General features: G+C 38.2%; 1 protein-coding gene across 12 annotated transcripts in view; it reads left to right on the top strand.

Annotated features, from left to right (window-relative positions):
* Positions 1-16,178, top strand: part of CAST (calpastatin) — a 108,401-nt gene that overhangs the window by 77,620 nt on the left and 14,603 nt on the right. For all 12 annotated transcript variants that reach the window (XM_058726623.1, XM_058726612.1, XM_058726602.1 and 9 more), the window contains 8 exons: positions 2,599-2,682; positions 3,552-3,599; positions 4,633-4,728; positions 6,421-6,516; positions 10,249-10,350; positions 10,854-10,937; positions 12,587-12,637; positions 12,811-12,882. In XM_058726623.1, the coding sequence (XP_058582606.1) occupies positions 2,599-2,682; positions 3,552-3,599; positions 4,633-4,728; positions 6,421-6,516; positions 10,249-10,350; positions 10,854-10,937; positions 12,587-12,637; positions 12,811-12,882 (633 nt within the window). The remainder of the gene's footprint in view (positions 1-2,598; positions 2,683-3,551; positions 3,600-4,632; positions 4,729-6,420; positions 6,517-10,248; positions 10,351-10,853; positions 10,938-12,586; positions 12,638-12,810; positions 12,883-16,178) is intronic.

Genomic DNA, 16,178 nt, shown 5'->3' with positions numbered 1-16,178 from the left:
CAGGGCAAAGTGTCTTAGGGTGACTCAAATCAGGTCAGTAGTTGTAAAAAGTGTTGCATAAAAATAAGTTCTTAAGCAGTTGGGGTAACTAGTTTTGGGATACATGTATAAATGTATTTATGTTTCCTCTAGGAAACCTCCACAGCAGTGAACTTTTAAAATTCTAACTAATACTAAAAGGACTGTTTTTTCTATTCTTTCTATTAGTTTCTACTTTATCTTCCGCTATTTTCCACTAGTTTTCCGTTTATTTATTTATTTATTTACTTACTTACATCCAAGTAGTTTTCCTTTTTAATTATATTCATAGTATAAATATTTCCTAAGATCTTCCAGTCCTCTGGATTCTTAAGCTGAATTTTAGTGCCTAATGGTGAATTTATTACTTTCTGGATACTCTGATGTTTTGATAAGCCTTATGAAGGTTAATATTCTATAGGAGTCCCAAACCACTTCAGTTTATTCCATACTAGAGAGCTCTCTATGGAGAAATTGCATCATGCTTCAGAGAAGACATGTCCATGCCTACTTATTCTTATAATGTATCATGACCTAAGTATTCTACAATGATACCTCTTAATCCTCCCCATTTCTGTGTGTAGTGACCTGGTCTGGTGCTATTTCAGTTGAGTAGACATTTGTCTTCAGTGCCTACAGTGCAGGCATTTAAAGAATATAAAGATCAGGGGCGCCTGGGTGGCTCAGCCAGTTAAACAACCGACTCTTGGTTTCAGCTCAGGTCATGATCTCACGGTTTGTGGGATGAAGCCCTCCATTGGGCTCCACACTGTCACTGCTTGGGATTCTTTCTCTCTGCACCTTTCCTGCTCAAACTCTCAAAACTCCCTCTCTTTCTCTCAAAATAAGTAAATAAACTAAAAAAAAAAATAAAAAGAATGTAAAGATCAAACAGGAATAGAAAGGATTTAACGGGGCACATGATTCTCACTGTCCATAAGCCTGGAGAGGACAGTCTTCTACAGGTGACTTCTGACTTTCACGAAGGCTGTTTTATAGGTAGAAACCTCACGAATCTCTGAATGGGGGGAGTGCCACTACATAATAGGACTTCCTCCATGTGTTGCAGTAGAATATAACTGGAAATATTTTTTTTAAAAAAACCACAACTTTAATCCCTTAATGATAATTGTTAATTTACAGGACAATAAAACTGTAATTCTAAAGCCTAGAAGAGTGCTTGGCTCATTAAAAGTGCTTAATATTTTTAAAATCAATCATTCATTCAATGGAGAACTACTATTTTAGGTTGAAATACAGATGGAGCAGTAGGTTGAGCTGGAATTTGCTAAGTGATATTCCTCTTTGTGCCCAGGAGCTCCTTGTTCTGTGATCTAAATCCATTCCTTGGTACAGGTGCCAATTATTACATATCATGGAACTTCCCATAAGTCACCAGTAGTTTAAAATGCAAATGCTATATCCTAGAAGCCAGTGATCTATAGAACTGCACTTTTATCTCGAATGCAGTTGGTTATTCATGGTTCAGTAATCCAATAAAGTCCTAGTTCTTAGTGAAGGGAGTACCTTTTTTATTGCAGCAATCTACAATAGCCAAATTATGGAAGCATCCCAAGTGTTCATCAGTAGATGAATGGATAAGGATGTGGTATATACATACAATGAAATACTATTCAGCCATAAAAAAGAATGAAATCTTGTCAGTTGCAATAACATAGATGGAGCTAGAAAAATATAAACCTAAACGATATAAGTCCAGTCAGAGAAAGACAAGCACCATATGATTTCACTCATGTGGACTATAATAAAACAAACAAGCAAACAAACAAAAAAAGAGGTAGAAAGAGACACAAACCAAGAAACAGACTTTTAACTCTAGAGAAGAAACTGATGGTTACCAGAGAGGAGGTGGGTGGGGTGTTGGATGAGATAGGTAAAGGGGATTAAGAGTACATTTACCATGATGAGCACTGAGTAACGTATAGAATTGTTAAATCACTATAGTGTACGCCTGAAACTTACGTAACCTGTTATGTTAACGATACTGAAATTAAAAAAAAAAAATTTAAAAAGAGTCCTTTTAAAAGAGGTAAAACCAATTATCCATGGATCAGCCAAGATTTGTGATGAGCTGCTTCTCCCATTTCTGAACTGTATTTAACCATGGGAACTGGTTGGTTTTTTCCCCCCTAGATAACTGAGTAAGAGATGAAGGCTATTGAAATAATTACAACTAACTTATGCACTGTGCATAATGGTCTCGATATTTTATTTCCTTTTCTCTAGTGATCCTTACAAGTCAGTGGACTAGGTAAAAATTATTGGTAGCCCCATTTTACTGCTTAAGAAAGACTAAGTGGCTCCCCAAGGTGATAGAGCAGCTGAGAGCATGGCGGGGACACCTCTCCAGGATTCCTCGCCCTGTTGTTTTTTTCTGTCTTCCTCACAGCCAACCACTTACCATGGTCTTGTGCTCTGTAGTTTACAAAGAACAGACACACACTTGAATCTGATATGGTTTTCTCTACAACACTTATGAAGTACATAAAGTGATATCCTCTTGTTTTACCTACATTACCCACATGTTTTGTGTTTTATTTCCCTCTCCACTTTAATCAGGCAAAAGCTAAAGAAGAGAAACTAAAAAAGTGTGGTGAAGATGATGAAACTGTGCCTTCGGAGTATAGATTAAAGCCAACCACGGTATGCTGTTAGCCATGGCACCTAACAGAATATGCTGTTCTTCATATCATGTTCTGTTGGGACTGTTCCCATGATGCTCAAGAACATGACTATCCCAGTTCATATACTAACTGAACCCCCTGAACGCTTTCTTTCCTGTTCTTTAAAGTTAGTTGATTGTTTCCTAAGTAGTAACCGTGTGGTCATTAAAATTCCCACAGATCCAAGTGTTCCAGATATTAACAATGCGTGATATAGATCCTTAACCTTGAAGCGTAAGAAACAATTTGGGAATAAATTTTTCTGTAACCGTTGTATGGATAAAAGCACCATAGATCTTTGAAGGGGTAGACATAAATGTGTAGCTATTTGCCAGTATCCTTAGGGTGGTTTGTTGGTGGTGGTTTGGGTTTAATGTGAGGATGGTGGAGTTCCGTAATTATATCTGTAATTTATCTTTCAAAAATTAAACGTAAACACATGATAGAAAATGTTTTGATTCTTCTATGTGCTTATATATGGAAACTGTCCTTACAGGTGCTAATATAGAAAGTTCCTCAGTTTAGAAATACTCTAAATTGTGAAACGTCATCTCCAAAAAACAAAAAAAGGATTACAGGAATGAAATCTACCTCTTCACCCTGGATTGGAGAACAGAGACTTTTTAAGTTTATTTATTTGAGAGCTTAGCTGTTTATTCTGATACTTGATTTAAAAAATACTGAATATTTATTCACTCAAATATAAGAAATTCACTCAAAAACAGATCATTAAAATATAAGGGGAAAAAAATTCTCCTCCTATCCTGGAATTCCCTATAAGAAACTTAATGAGCCATGAAAAGAAAATGTTCTGTTTAATTTTCAATGAATTTTCAATTTTGTTTACAGGATAAAGATGGAAAACCACTTTTGCCAGAGCCTGAAGAAAAATCCAAGGTTAGGAAATGATCTTTCTGATAAAGAGCAAAAGAACTGTAAAGTATAAATTGAAGATCATTTTGACAGGATTTCTCTGTGGAGACTTTGAATGCCAACCTAGTTGTAAAGAGAGGGGAACTTGTGGTAGCAACACTTGGCTCATACCTCTGACTCCTTTTCGTATCTTTTATGATTATTTTCTTCATGAATTATTACTAGAATATTGGGAGTTTGTAGGTGACATTCATTGCACATTAGGAGCTGATGTCAAGATTGCCTCAAATTATATTGTTGGCACTTCAGAATTTGATTATAATCATGACATCAGATATTTTAATGATTCTACACTGCCTTAACTTGGTCTAAAGCAGTCAGGTCCTCACTGAATGAAGGGGGTGCTGTGATTTTTCCCATTTTACATGTGATGAAACAGAGGCAGAGACATGTAAATAGCCCAAGATCTTACAACTAAAAACTAGGAAGACCAGGACTCAAAACTCAGACTGTACCAACAGAGGCACAGCTTCTAGATGACATGCCGTTCTGTTGTAGATGACTGGTATTGCTCAAAATTTCCACATGCTCCAAATGAATAATACCATTTCATCTGAAGGAACTAGGGATGGGAGAACTTTGTTGCCAAAATCCCTCAGAGTCTTAGGGAAGGAGTATATGATCTGTGTTTCCTGAGCTATTCAGAAGGCACTCATTAGGAAATAGTGAAAAACAGTCACATACGAAAAAACTATACAGATCTTCATTAGAAAGAAAAGGTGGTTTTATGTGAACAGAATTCTTCTGAAACTGAATTAACAGGAAAGCTTTGGACTAAATCATGAACATATTTGTGGTACCCCGGTGTTTAGTATTCCTTACTTGTTGCATGACATTTATCTTACATTGATAAATTAAAAAAATACCCCAAACATTAAATTTTGGATTTAGATCCTAAAATATGGCTTAATACGTGTTAACAGGAAATTCTCTATGTAAAACTTTCTTGTAACCAAAAAGAGTCACTTTGTAATATAGTGTTTTTCTTATATTCCAGGCCCTGAGTGAATCAGAACTCATTGATGAACTTTCAGAAGATTTTGACCCGCCCAAAAGTAAAGGAAAACGATCTAAGACAACCAAAAAAACAGAAGTATGTTTCTAAAAATAGAAGTCTCTATTTTGTGGGCTTTTAAAGATATTTTTCTATAATCTTAAAAATCTGAGGCCCAGCTATTTTAGCATGATGTAGTTGATGGAGACCTATTATGCCATCTTTTTTTACATGCAGTTTTGATCTTGACTTTTTCTAGATGGGGTTTCTTTTCCCACACTGGCCCAGATGTTCTTGTAATTTAAGTCCTATAATCATTCCTTCACATCCGTGCTTTCCTTTCTGTTCCTCCTACTGTAACCTAAAGTTGTCATCACCACTCACCTTATGGTGGCAGTGGCCTCTGTCTTCAGTCTTACTGCCGTCCTTCCCACATGTCCGCCAGAGTTACTGTTTCTCAAGCGTGGTGGTAGTCACATCATTCCCATGCTCCAACCCTCAGGAGCTCCCTGTTCCCCACAAAATAAAGTCCCTGGTAACGTGTTCTGGCCCTGGCTTCCTTCCCTACCAAGGTGTGTCCTCCCATTACTAAACCATGACAATAAGGGTTTGAGTGTATGTGTTCTTGGCTTTTCCCATGTGGTCCTGCCATGTAGAATAAACTTCCCTCCTAATTCGAGATCATCTAAAATGTTAGCCACAAAAAAATTAAAAAAAAAAAAAAAAAATTTAAAATGTTAGCCAGGCCTTTAAAGTTTTGCTCAAGTATGGCCTTTGTCTCCTGCTTTTCCCTCCCCAAATCTTACCACCCTTCCAAACCTACCTAAGCAGAATACAATATGTCAGGGGCTCTATTGTTCTTTGTATATCTATTAAGATCTTTATTATAAGGAAGCTTTTAGCTGTCTTGGTCTCCACCTCTGATGTGTATACATAGTTTTCAGTAAATAGTAAGTTCCTTGAAGGAAGAGATCGTGCCCTGCTAATGACCATCTACTGAGCACCTTACATGTAGGATAACTTTTCGTAAATGTCTGGATTAAAACCAGTTTATTTGAAATTTTAGTCTTGTGATAAAATAAGATAGCACAGTGGTCCTCAAATTTTAGTACCAGGATTGCCTGAGGGTTTGTTAAAACAGATTGCTGGGCTCCACCTCCAGAATTTCTATAGTATTTGGGGTGGAGCCCTAAGAATTTGCATTTGTAACAAATGGTAAGGCTGGTAAGGCTGATGCTGCTGGTCCAGGGACCATACTTTGGGAACCTCTGGGATAGTATTACTACCTTGCATTTGTAAACATACCTGTTTACAATTGATAAGATAATATTAAATATATAAAAATTATGGATTTATATTAAAACATTACATTCTATAATTGGTGTATCATTGTTACATATTTTCCGAAAATAATATAAATAATAATAGTTGCTGATATTATTGAGCTGTGTTCCTAGATAGTATGCAGAGCACTGGACATGTTTTATTTTACTGAAAGCCTCACGTTGACCCTTGAGATGTAGGTACTGTCATTGTTCTCATTTTCCAGATGTGAAACTTTGAGTCTCAGAGTTTAAGTAACCTACCTAAGGTAAGCGGTAAAACCAAGTTGAAATAATGGTAGAAGAGTTTGAACCTGCGATTTATTCACTATTTAGCAATCCTTAGGCATTTGAGAAAGTCATGCTCACAGCATATAACATAGCAGAGTGTGTCATTGGTCCCTTATTGTTCAGTCTTACCAACCAGATATTTCTAAAAACTCTTCCTTGTACTTGCCTCTCTCCACAGGCATCTCAGGCTGCTGCCCTGACTCCTGTGAGTGAGGCTGTGCCTCGAGCTTCCATGTGTACTATACTGTCCACACCGACCAAGCCAGTTCCCTTGGTGAGTGTTCCCTTGGACATTGAGCAGTGTCCTGGGAAGGTAGTTCTTTTTCCCGTGCACTTGCCACTGTGTGTTGCCAACGCATCACTTTATTCTGATAAGATAAAAAGAAAATCTTTTAGAGCTATGGGGTCTACTGTTCTTTTGGCTTCAGGGTATCCTCCAAATTTAAGCTAGATTTAAGTTTTTCATTAAACTTCTACAGGCTGTGTTGTCTTTTTTTTTTTTTTTTCACCTTCTGAAATTCTTACCGGTTCCTCAGCTGTGGTGGATAATCTTGCTCTTTCACTTTCCCGTATCTTTTGAGCCTATTGGGAGTTCCACAGATAGCCTGATGGTACCTTTTGTGGCTCTCCTAAAGGAATAATCTACACCAATATCATCATGACTTCTCCCTACTCCCAACTGAAGGAAAGTTAACTCAGTTCATTTCCCTTTTCTTCTTGGCTCTCTCTAACTTTTGTATGAAGTATGGTAATTAAGTAGTTGAATCTTTTTGAGTTCAGTGGGTTTTGTTTCTGTTAGCAGGTAGAATCTGACTCAGAGTAACAGCTGATGGGACTGTGCTTTATTACTACAGACCTAGTGAATAGCTAAGTTGTTCTGGATGCTTTGCAATATCTTATTAAAGTTTCACAAGGACATTATGAACCCTGTTCTGATCATCTCTCTATTATAGATGAGGGAAATGAAGCTTTGAGTTGACCTTGAGCAATCCATTTAACTTTTCAGAGCCTGGGTGAGATAAGTGATAAGGCTTCTGCTCTTAGCCACTGTAGCATCTAGCATGGATAGATGGCCAGATCTCAAGCTTTACAGTAGAATTTGATTATTCTCATATGGCAAAAGGGCAGGGGGAACATGGGCAAAGGGACCCGCCCCCAAGAGGAATTAGGAAATACTCACAGAGGGAGGGCAAGATCACACTGGGAAGTGGGAACAGCACTGTTTTCCTAGGGAGAACAGTGAGCCAAGGACAGGCCAGCCCAGAGGACTTGGTGTGCTTGGGTTTAGTGCATTTAGTTGTTCGAAAAAAGAGGGTGGAGAAGTTGTAGGACGTGTGTCCTGGGTGCCCTGATATGGCTGCTTCCTGCCAGGGACATTTTTGGTGCCAAGTGAAAATCCCCTCAAAGTCCAGGGTCTCCCTCCTGCCTTACACAGGACTCAACCTCTTTTTGAGGTCTCTGGGTACACTCTAGAGCTTTCACATTATGGGAATTAAGCCACAGGGAATTGGAAAGGAGGAGAGAATGTGGGGCAAGACAGTGAAGGAAGGAAGAACAGAGGCAGTGAGTGGAATATAAAAGACAATAGCCAACATTCCAGAGCAGAACTCTGTGACCTAAACATGTATGTATCCTCTGCCTCTTGTGCTCCAGGTGATTGCCAGGGCCTTTGAGGGTTCATTCCTTTCCAACTTTACCCTGACTATAGCGAGTCGAGCACTGGATGTTTAGTGCACAGAAAAGGGCTCTGCGTTTCCCATTCTCTGATGATCTTTTCTGGGCTTCTGTTCCGTCAGCTCCGCTGACCATGGTTGCTGAGATTACCATCAGTGAAGTTAGTTGGCATTTCTGTAATTGGGATACCCGTGAGAGCCACAAAGAATAGCTGTGGAGTGTGACAAAGGTCAGAGGGCCCAAGAAGGGCTTGAAGAGTAGTGAGCAAAAGAAAACCAAGCAGAAAAAGGAGCCTAATATGTGCCCTGCACAGTTCTTGTTCATATAAAGCTTGTTAAGGAAATCCAGAAACCTGAATACTAGTTGTGAATTTGACAACATAAAATACTACAGAAATAGAAGTTGCAGGCCCTAGTCCTATTTCCTGATTCCTTTGCTCTTAAGACTGCTGTGTATCCTAGCTTTGCTCTCTTTGGTTTAATTCTTAAACCAAGGGAAACAGGCTTAACAGGAAGTAGTAGTTTCCATAGATTCTACAGCAGAGAGTAGGAGAAAACAGAAGTGAAGTATGAGGACATGTCTTAGATCAGCTACCAATTCTGATTGCTTGGTTAAGACTTTGGTCACTGCAACTCTTGCACTTTAGATAGAATCCCAAACAAATTAGATATACATCAGGGAGTTTTGCAGCTCCTGGGAATAAAATCTATGCAGTGTCCAACCACCAGATGGTGATAAGTCACCTTCCACTCAGGTTCCATTTCCTCATTGATCTTTTTGCAGTGCAACTTAGCAGAAAAACTTTTCTTACTTACATTGTTGGTTAAGCCATATAAAACAGAAAGACATTTTTACTCTAATATTCAGATATGTATTCTATGTGAGGTCATAGAATTTTATAAGAATAAACTTTGAGACTTTTTAATTCAGAAGCTTTCACACTTTAACCGAGAACAGCAATAAGAAATTCATATTTCAACCCAGTATCTATATAATAGAAAAAAACAGCTTAATTAGAAGTACTTATTCTTGTTATGTATGATGCATTCTATTTTCTATTCTTTCATTAAAAAAAAAGTCCTGGGGCACCTGGGTTGTTTAGTTGGTTAAGCATCTGACTCTTGGTTTCAGCTAAGGTCATGATCTCACAGTTTCGTGGGTTCAAGACCCATGTTGGGCTCCTCTACACTGATGGTGTAGATGCTGCTTGGGATTCTCTGTCTCCTTCTCTCTCTGCCTCTCCCCCACCCACACTGTCTCTGTCTCTCTCAAAATAAATTAAAAATTAAGAAAAAAAAAAAAGTCCTGCCTGTGAACTCTTGATTTTATGAACCACTAATGTGTGGATCTTGACCTGTGATTTGGAAAAAGTCAAATTGAGTCCTACCTTTTAGCCCAAACATAGTTTCTCCTTTATTTTCCCTTTATATCATTCATGTTGTCTTCACTCAGTTTCATTTTAATAACCAGCATGGCTAGAGCTCACTATATCACAAGGGAGCACATTTCCTTTTGAACACTGGGACCCCAGGTAGACAGTTCCCATCGTGCCACTCAGGTTAGTCAGCCACAGTCACCTGAATCAGCATGAATCCACTTTGGCCAGTAGAAGCCTGGTAAAGAACACAAACTTCTGCATCTTGGCCGAGGCTCTGCCCGAGCCACCACCTCTGGGATGGGCCAGGCTTATTTCACAGAGCTTTGAGAGGAATGTCCTCTGATAGGCCTGAAAATCTTTCCTGCACCATCTCTAGAATGATTACCGTACAGGTCACTTCTTTGCTGGCTTTCCACTTGTTTGAGGTATATTCATCCCATTGTCTTCCTTATTTCCAAACCAAGAACTAGGTTAGATTATGTAAGTTTCTCCATGTCAGTATATGTTGTACCCACTTAATATAAGAAATTTGGTCTAGTTTTTAACATTTTAGGTTTTTCAAACATATATTCTAAAGATGTTTTTTAAGTGTAGTTAATTTATTTTGAGAGAGAGCAAGCACAGGGGAGGGGCAGAAAGAAAGGAGGAGAGAGAGAGAATCCCAAGCAGGTTCCTCGCTATCAGCGCGAAGCCTGATGAGGGACTCGAGCTCACAAACTGTGAGTTCATGAAATCAACAGTCGGAGCTTAACCAACGGAGCTACCCAGGCGCCCCTAAACATAGATTTCAATTCAGTTCAAGTCAATTCAGTTGGTAATTCAAATTACTAAAAGATGACTGTGCTTCTTATCCAAGCCTGAAATAAGGATATGCCCTTCTGAATTGTTTGTTGTAGTCTTTTTTAAAAGGAGTGATTAACTGCCTTCTTAGTATATCCACAAATACACTTTTAGAAAGGCATGGTGCCAGATGATGCTGTAGAAGCCTTGGCTGGTAGCCTGGGGAAAAAGGAAGCAGATCCAGAAGATGGAAAGCCTGTGGAAGATAAAGTCAAGGTAATAGCAGCTCAGTCACTTCCTGAAAGTAGCTGTGATTGATGTTCCTCACTCCCCAAGCAAGTTAGTCATCTTTTTTTTTTTAATTTCCTACAACACATGACGAGCTGGCTTTATCTATTTATGGAGCATATCCTGTTTGACAATCTAAACCTGAGTAAAGCATCAGTGTTTTGCTATAGCAGTGGATGGAGAACATGCACGTAATCTCTGAATCTCACCTGGGCCATTTGCATTTCCACTGCCGAGGAGTCCTGAGAGAAGAGGCAGCTGTCCACCCCCCTTTTTGTTGCTTTTTAGCCCAGCGGGCATAGTGGTGGTGTCTGAGCCGGCTCAAGTAGGGGAGGGTGTGAAAGATGTGTAGAGTTGCTGTAGGAACTCTACACATAAGGCCATACATATGTTCTAATCTAACACTGGAGTTATTTCCCTCAAATGTAGGCACTTAGACATCCACTTTGCGGGGATATATTAATAATGAGAATGGTATAATTTTTATTCAGGAGAAAGCCAAAGAAGAGGATCGTGAAAAACTTGGTGAAAAAGAAGAAACAATTCCTCCTGATTATAGATTAGAAGACGTCAAGGTGAACAGTGTTTCTCTGTTTTATTTTAGTTACTACTGAATTTTATAAACATAAAGAAGGGACATGGAAACAGGCCCAGAATATAAAGATTTTGTTTTTAAGTGATAGTTTTTCCCTTAAAACTTAAGTGAAAAAAATCTAATGCCTTAGCTACCTAATTTTTTCCCATGTAATAGCTGCTTTGTTACAATACCAGAAGCAAAGAAAAACTTACAAAGCCTTTATATAACTAGGAAAAACCAAAATGAGGAATAACTATTTCCTGTGAAGAAAGATTTCCAACTCTTAGATACACATTGAAAAAGTAAGAAAGCCTGTTTAACATTGAGTAGAAGGATAGTTGTTCTGTTTCCTTTATTTTGAAAGTAGAGATTGAACACAGCTAGTGACACGGAGGGGAGTCACTGAAGTACAACCACTTGAACAGGGGCACACGTGGACAGTAGAACCAATGTCAGTCATCTTCATGAGATACCACTGCTCAAGAGAATATTCACTTAAACGTACATACATTTATATGCATTTATATACAGCTACATACATATGTAGCCTTGCGCCTATTTTTGTATATGTGGATTAATGGGATTTACCATTCATTTATAAATTTTTCTTTACTAAAAAGCTTCAGATGCTTTAATGATTCTGTCCTGTTTCTCAGAAGTGGCACTTAGAGTCATCTGAAACTTGGCATTGTCTGAGCCATAAGGATGAGCTTCCCGGGGCAGGAATTTTGTCTGTCCTACTTTCTGTGCTATTCCCAAGTGCTTACTGCAGGGTGTGGCACCAAATCAATGGATAATGTTTTGTTTGTTTTGTTTTGTTTTATATTATTTATTGTCAAATTGGTTTCCATACAACACCTAGTGTTCATTCCAACAGGTGCCCTCCTCAAAGCCCATCACCCACTTTCCCTCCCTCCCACCTCCCATCAACCCTCAGTTTGTTTTCAGTATTTAAGAGTCTCTTATGGTTTGCCTTCTTCCATGTCTATAACTTTCACCCCCTTCCACTCCCCACTGGTCTTCTGTTAAGTTTCTCAGGATCCACATATGAGTGAAAATATATGGTATCTGTCCTTCTCTGCCTGACTTATTTCACTTAGCATAACACTCTCCGGTTCCATCCACGTTGCTTACAGATGGCTAGATTTCATTCTTTCTCATTGCCAAGTAGTATTCCTCAATGGATAATGTTGAATATATTGGCTGTAAAGTTTAGCCAGCTTTTTTCAGGCAACATTTGCAAAGCCCATCCCCCACACAGGTGAGGGGTGCATCCCTTTGCTCCCTTCATGTCCTGTAAGTGCCCTTACAAGGGTCACAGAACCTTGTGCCACACTACTTCAACTATTTGCATGTTTCTCTGCTGCACTAGTTCATAGGCTTCTGAGGTCACAAGCCTTGCCTAGTTCATTTTTTTAGCTCCCACGCCTAGGGAATGCCTGAGCTGTTGGTTGGAATGAACTAATTAGAACATATTCTCTGATGAGAGAATGTTTTTCCTGAAACGATGAATCTAACTTATAATGCACAATGTCAGGTATGACCTGTAGACCCCTTACAGTGTTTAAAAGCGTTCATACTTGTGATAAATCCCACAGGATAAATCACGGGAAATGATTTAATGCCATGGTTTTCTCTTCTGAATAGGATAAAAATGGAAAACCCCTCCTGCCAAAAGAGCCCAAGGAATCACTTCCAGTAAGCAAGCCACTTTTCTCTGAGTAGATCTTTCGCATCTGGCCTTGATTGTTAATTCTGGAATGGGATAGCTTTCTTTTTAATAAGTCGATTGGCAGTAAATAGTGACATCATTTGAATAATGAGGAAACAGTTGAGGTGGTGTTTGTTGATATATTTTTTGGTTCTTGCAGCCCATGACTGACGACTTCCTTCTTGATGCTTTGTCTAAGGACTTTGCTGGTTCCCCAAACTCTTCATCTCTTGTAAGTCTGAAACTCCTGATTTTATTTCCTTGCTTTTAGGGCGGCAGAAAGAAATGGAAACTAGTGACTTAGAATCTGACTTTGGAGGTGAGGAAATAATCATAAAATTAAAGGCTTTCAACCCATGGTAGCCATTAGAAATGTGTTGTGTCCTGAAAGTGTACCAGCACAGTGGACATTTGCAACAATGTAACTAATTGAACCAATGAGCAGATACTCTATCAAGTATACCTATGAAAAGAGAATTTAAAATTTGAGTTTATCCAAAGGTATGTCTCAAATAACTTGTTAATATTTTTACAATTTATCATTTTCCATAATTACCTCATAGGAAACCTTAGCTCTGGGTAGAATAGATAATTCCTCAAAGAGAATTCTATTACTAGAAATTTTAGGAAATGTTGGGTAATGGTAAGCAGGTTTCTCTACTACAGGATTTTTATGGCTTATTTATATGCAAATATAAGTCTGTTGCAGTGCCCACACTTAAATAACTCCAGACGTTTTTTTGTGTGTGTGGGATTGGGGTTATCTGTTTACAAGGTTCTTATGTGGACAATGTCATGGAACATACATTAGTTGAGAAGCAGAATGAGTAGCAACTAGAAGAAATAATGATTCGTTGGAGTTGCTCAAAGTTTTTGGACTCTGTGAAGCAATAAGCCCGTCAAAGAAGGTATTACTAACCAGTTAGTAAAAGAGTCCTCATAATACCCCTATAAAAACACCATGCCCACACAGTTGAGTCACCCCATTCCATGACCTTCCACTCTTCCTCCTCCATACAAACAGCTTATATTACAGAGAGGCTCTTGAGTCCTAATTTAGGGAAGAATATAAAGTGAGCAGTATCCTCGGAATATGGCATCTTATCATTACAATGATGCAGAACATAAGAACAAATTAGAGGGATCCAATGCCTTAATTCCCTTCCTTATACTCTCTGTATTATTATTATTATTATAGGGTTTTTTTCTTTTAGAAATTCAAAGAAAATGTAACAGTGACTTTATATCCCCACCCAAGAAGATGCATAGCAGTGACATGACTAGAGATAAACATTTTTTATGTTTATTTTTTTTTTGAGAGAGAGAGAGAATGAGCCAGAGAGAGGGAGACACAGAATCTAAAGCAGTCTCCAGGCTCTAAGCTTTTAGCACCGAGCCTGACTTGGGGCTCGAACCCACAAACTGCAAGATCATTACCAGAGCCAAAGTCAGATGCTTAGCCGACTGAGCCATTAGGTGCCCCAAAACAGCCATTTTTTAAAAAAAATTCCAGCTTAGAAAATTAATCTCACAAAGAGAAAAATTGTTAGTGCCTGTAGTTAATAAAGTAGAAATAACCAATTACAGTAAGTCAAATGGCCAAAGTAGAAAATTATTTGGGGGAAAGTCCCAAGAACTTTGGAGGAAAAGTCATCATATTCTGACTGATAATTAATCTTCAAATATAAAGGTGTGCCTGCTGTACATACCATGTTCTTTGATCACAATAAAGTAGAAATTCTACTTAAAAAGAGAATTTTAAAAACATTCCACTACTATCAGTGAGATCAAGGAGTAAATTCAGAATAGACTATTTGAAAAATCAAGGATAAGACATTTGCAAATCAAAATCTTTGGTAAGCAGGGCACCTGGATAGCTCAATTTTTAAGCATCCGACTCTTGATTTTGTGCTCACGTCATGATCTCATGATTCGTGAGATCGAGTCCACCCATCCCCCATCAGTCTCTGTGCTGACAACAAGGAGCCTGCTTAAAATTCTCTCTCTCCCTCTCTCTGCCTTTCTCCCACTCTCATACACATAAGAGAATACAACATTTAAAATAAATATATTTAAAAAAATTTGATAAGCAACCAAAGCAGTATTCATGAGATAAATTTATTATCATAAATGTCTTAATAACAGAGGAAGAGAAATCTGATTAACCAAATGTTTATTGGATTTTAAATTTCAAATTTAAGCTATTTTAAAACTATTATTATAAATAAGCTATTATTTTACATTTAAATAAGATATTATAAACTAACCACCCAAAAGAAAGTAGCAAGCAGGTTAAGTAGGAGATGAAAATAGCAGCCTGATTACAAAGCTGTAATCATCAAGACACTATGGGACTAGCACAAAAACAGACACACACATCAGTGGAACAGAATAGAGAACCCAGAAATGGACCCATACAGGTATAGCCAACTAGTCTTTGACAAAGCAGGAAAGAGTATCCAATGGAAAAATGTCTCTTCAGCAAATGGTGCTGGGAAAACTGGACAGTGACATGCAGAAGAATGAAACTGGACCACTTTCTTACACCACTCACAAAAATAAATTCCAAATGGATAAAAGACCTAAATGTGAGACAGGAAACCACCAAAATTCTACAGGAGAAAACAGACAGCAACCACTTTGACCTCAGCTGCAGCAGCTTCTTACTAGACATGTCTACAGAGGCAAGGAAAACAAAAGCAAAAATGAACTACTGGGACCTTATGAAGATAAAAAGCTTCTGCACAGCGAAGGAAACAATCAGCAAAACTAAAAGGCAACTGATGGAATGGGAGAAGATATTTGCAAATGACATATCAGATAAGGGTTAGTATTGAAAGTCTATAAAGAACTTATCAAACTTATCACCCCCAAAACAATCCAGTAAAGAAATGGGCAGAAGACATGAATAGACATTTTTCCAAAGAAAACATCCAGATGGCTAACAGATACATGAAAAGATACCCAACATCACTCATCAACAGAGAAATACAAATCAAAACCACAGTGAGATACCATTTCACATCTGTCAGAATGGCTAAAATTAACTCCAGAAACAACAGATGTTGGCAAGGATGTGGAGAAAGGGGAACCCTCTTGCACTGTTGGTGGGAATGCAAACTGGTGCAGCCACTCTGGAAGACAGCATAGAGGTTCCTCAAAAAATTAAAAATAGAATTACCCTACAATCCAGGAGTTCCACTAGTAGGTATTTATTTAAAGGATACAAAAATGATGATTTGGAGGGGCACATGCACCCCAGTGTTTATAGCAAGACAATCAACAATAGCCAAATTATGGAATGAGCACAAATGTCCACTGACTAATGAATGGATAAAGAAGAGGTAGTATATGTATTCAATGGAATACAACTCAGTCATCAGAAAGAATGAAATCTTGCTGTTTGCAACAACATGGATGGAACTAGAGTGTATTATGCTAAGCAAAATTAGAGAAAGGCAAATCATATGATTTCACTCATACGTGGAATTTAAGAAACAAAACAGATGAACATTGGGGAAGGGAAGG

This window comes from Neofelis nebulosa, chromosome 1, assembly GCF_028018385.1.
Source record: "Neofelis nebulosa isolate mNeoNeb1 chromosome 1, mNeoNeb1.pri, whole genome shotgun sequence".
In the NCBI taxonomy this organism is placed as follows: domain Eukaryota; kingdom Metazoa; phylum Chordata; class Mammalia; order Carnivora; family Felidae; genus Neofelis; species Neofelis nebulosa.
The sequence above is the reverse complement of the archived record's forward strand: the minus strand, read 5'-3'. Positions and strand labels throughout refer to the sequence as shown.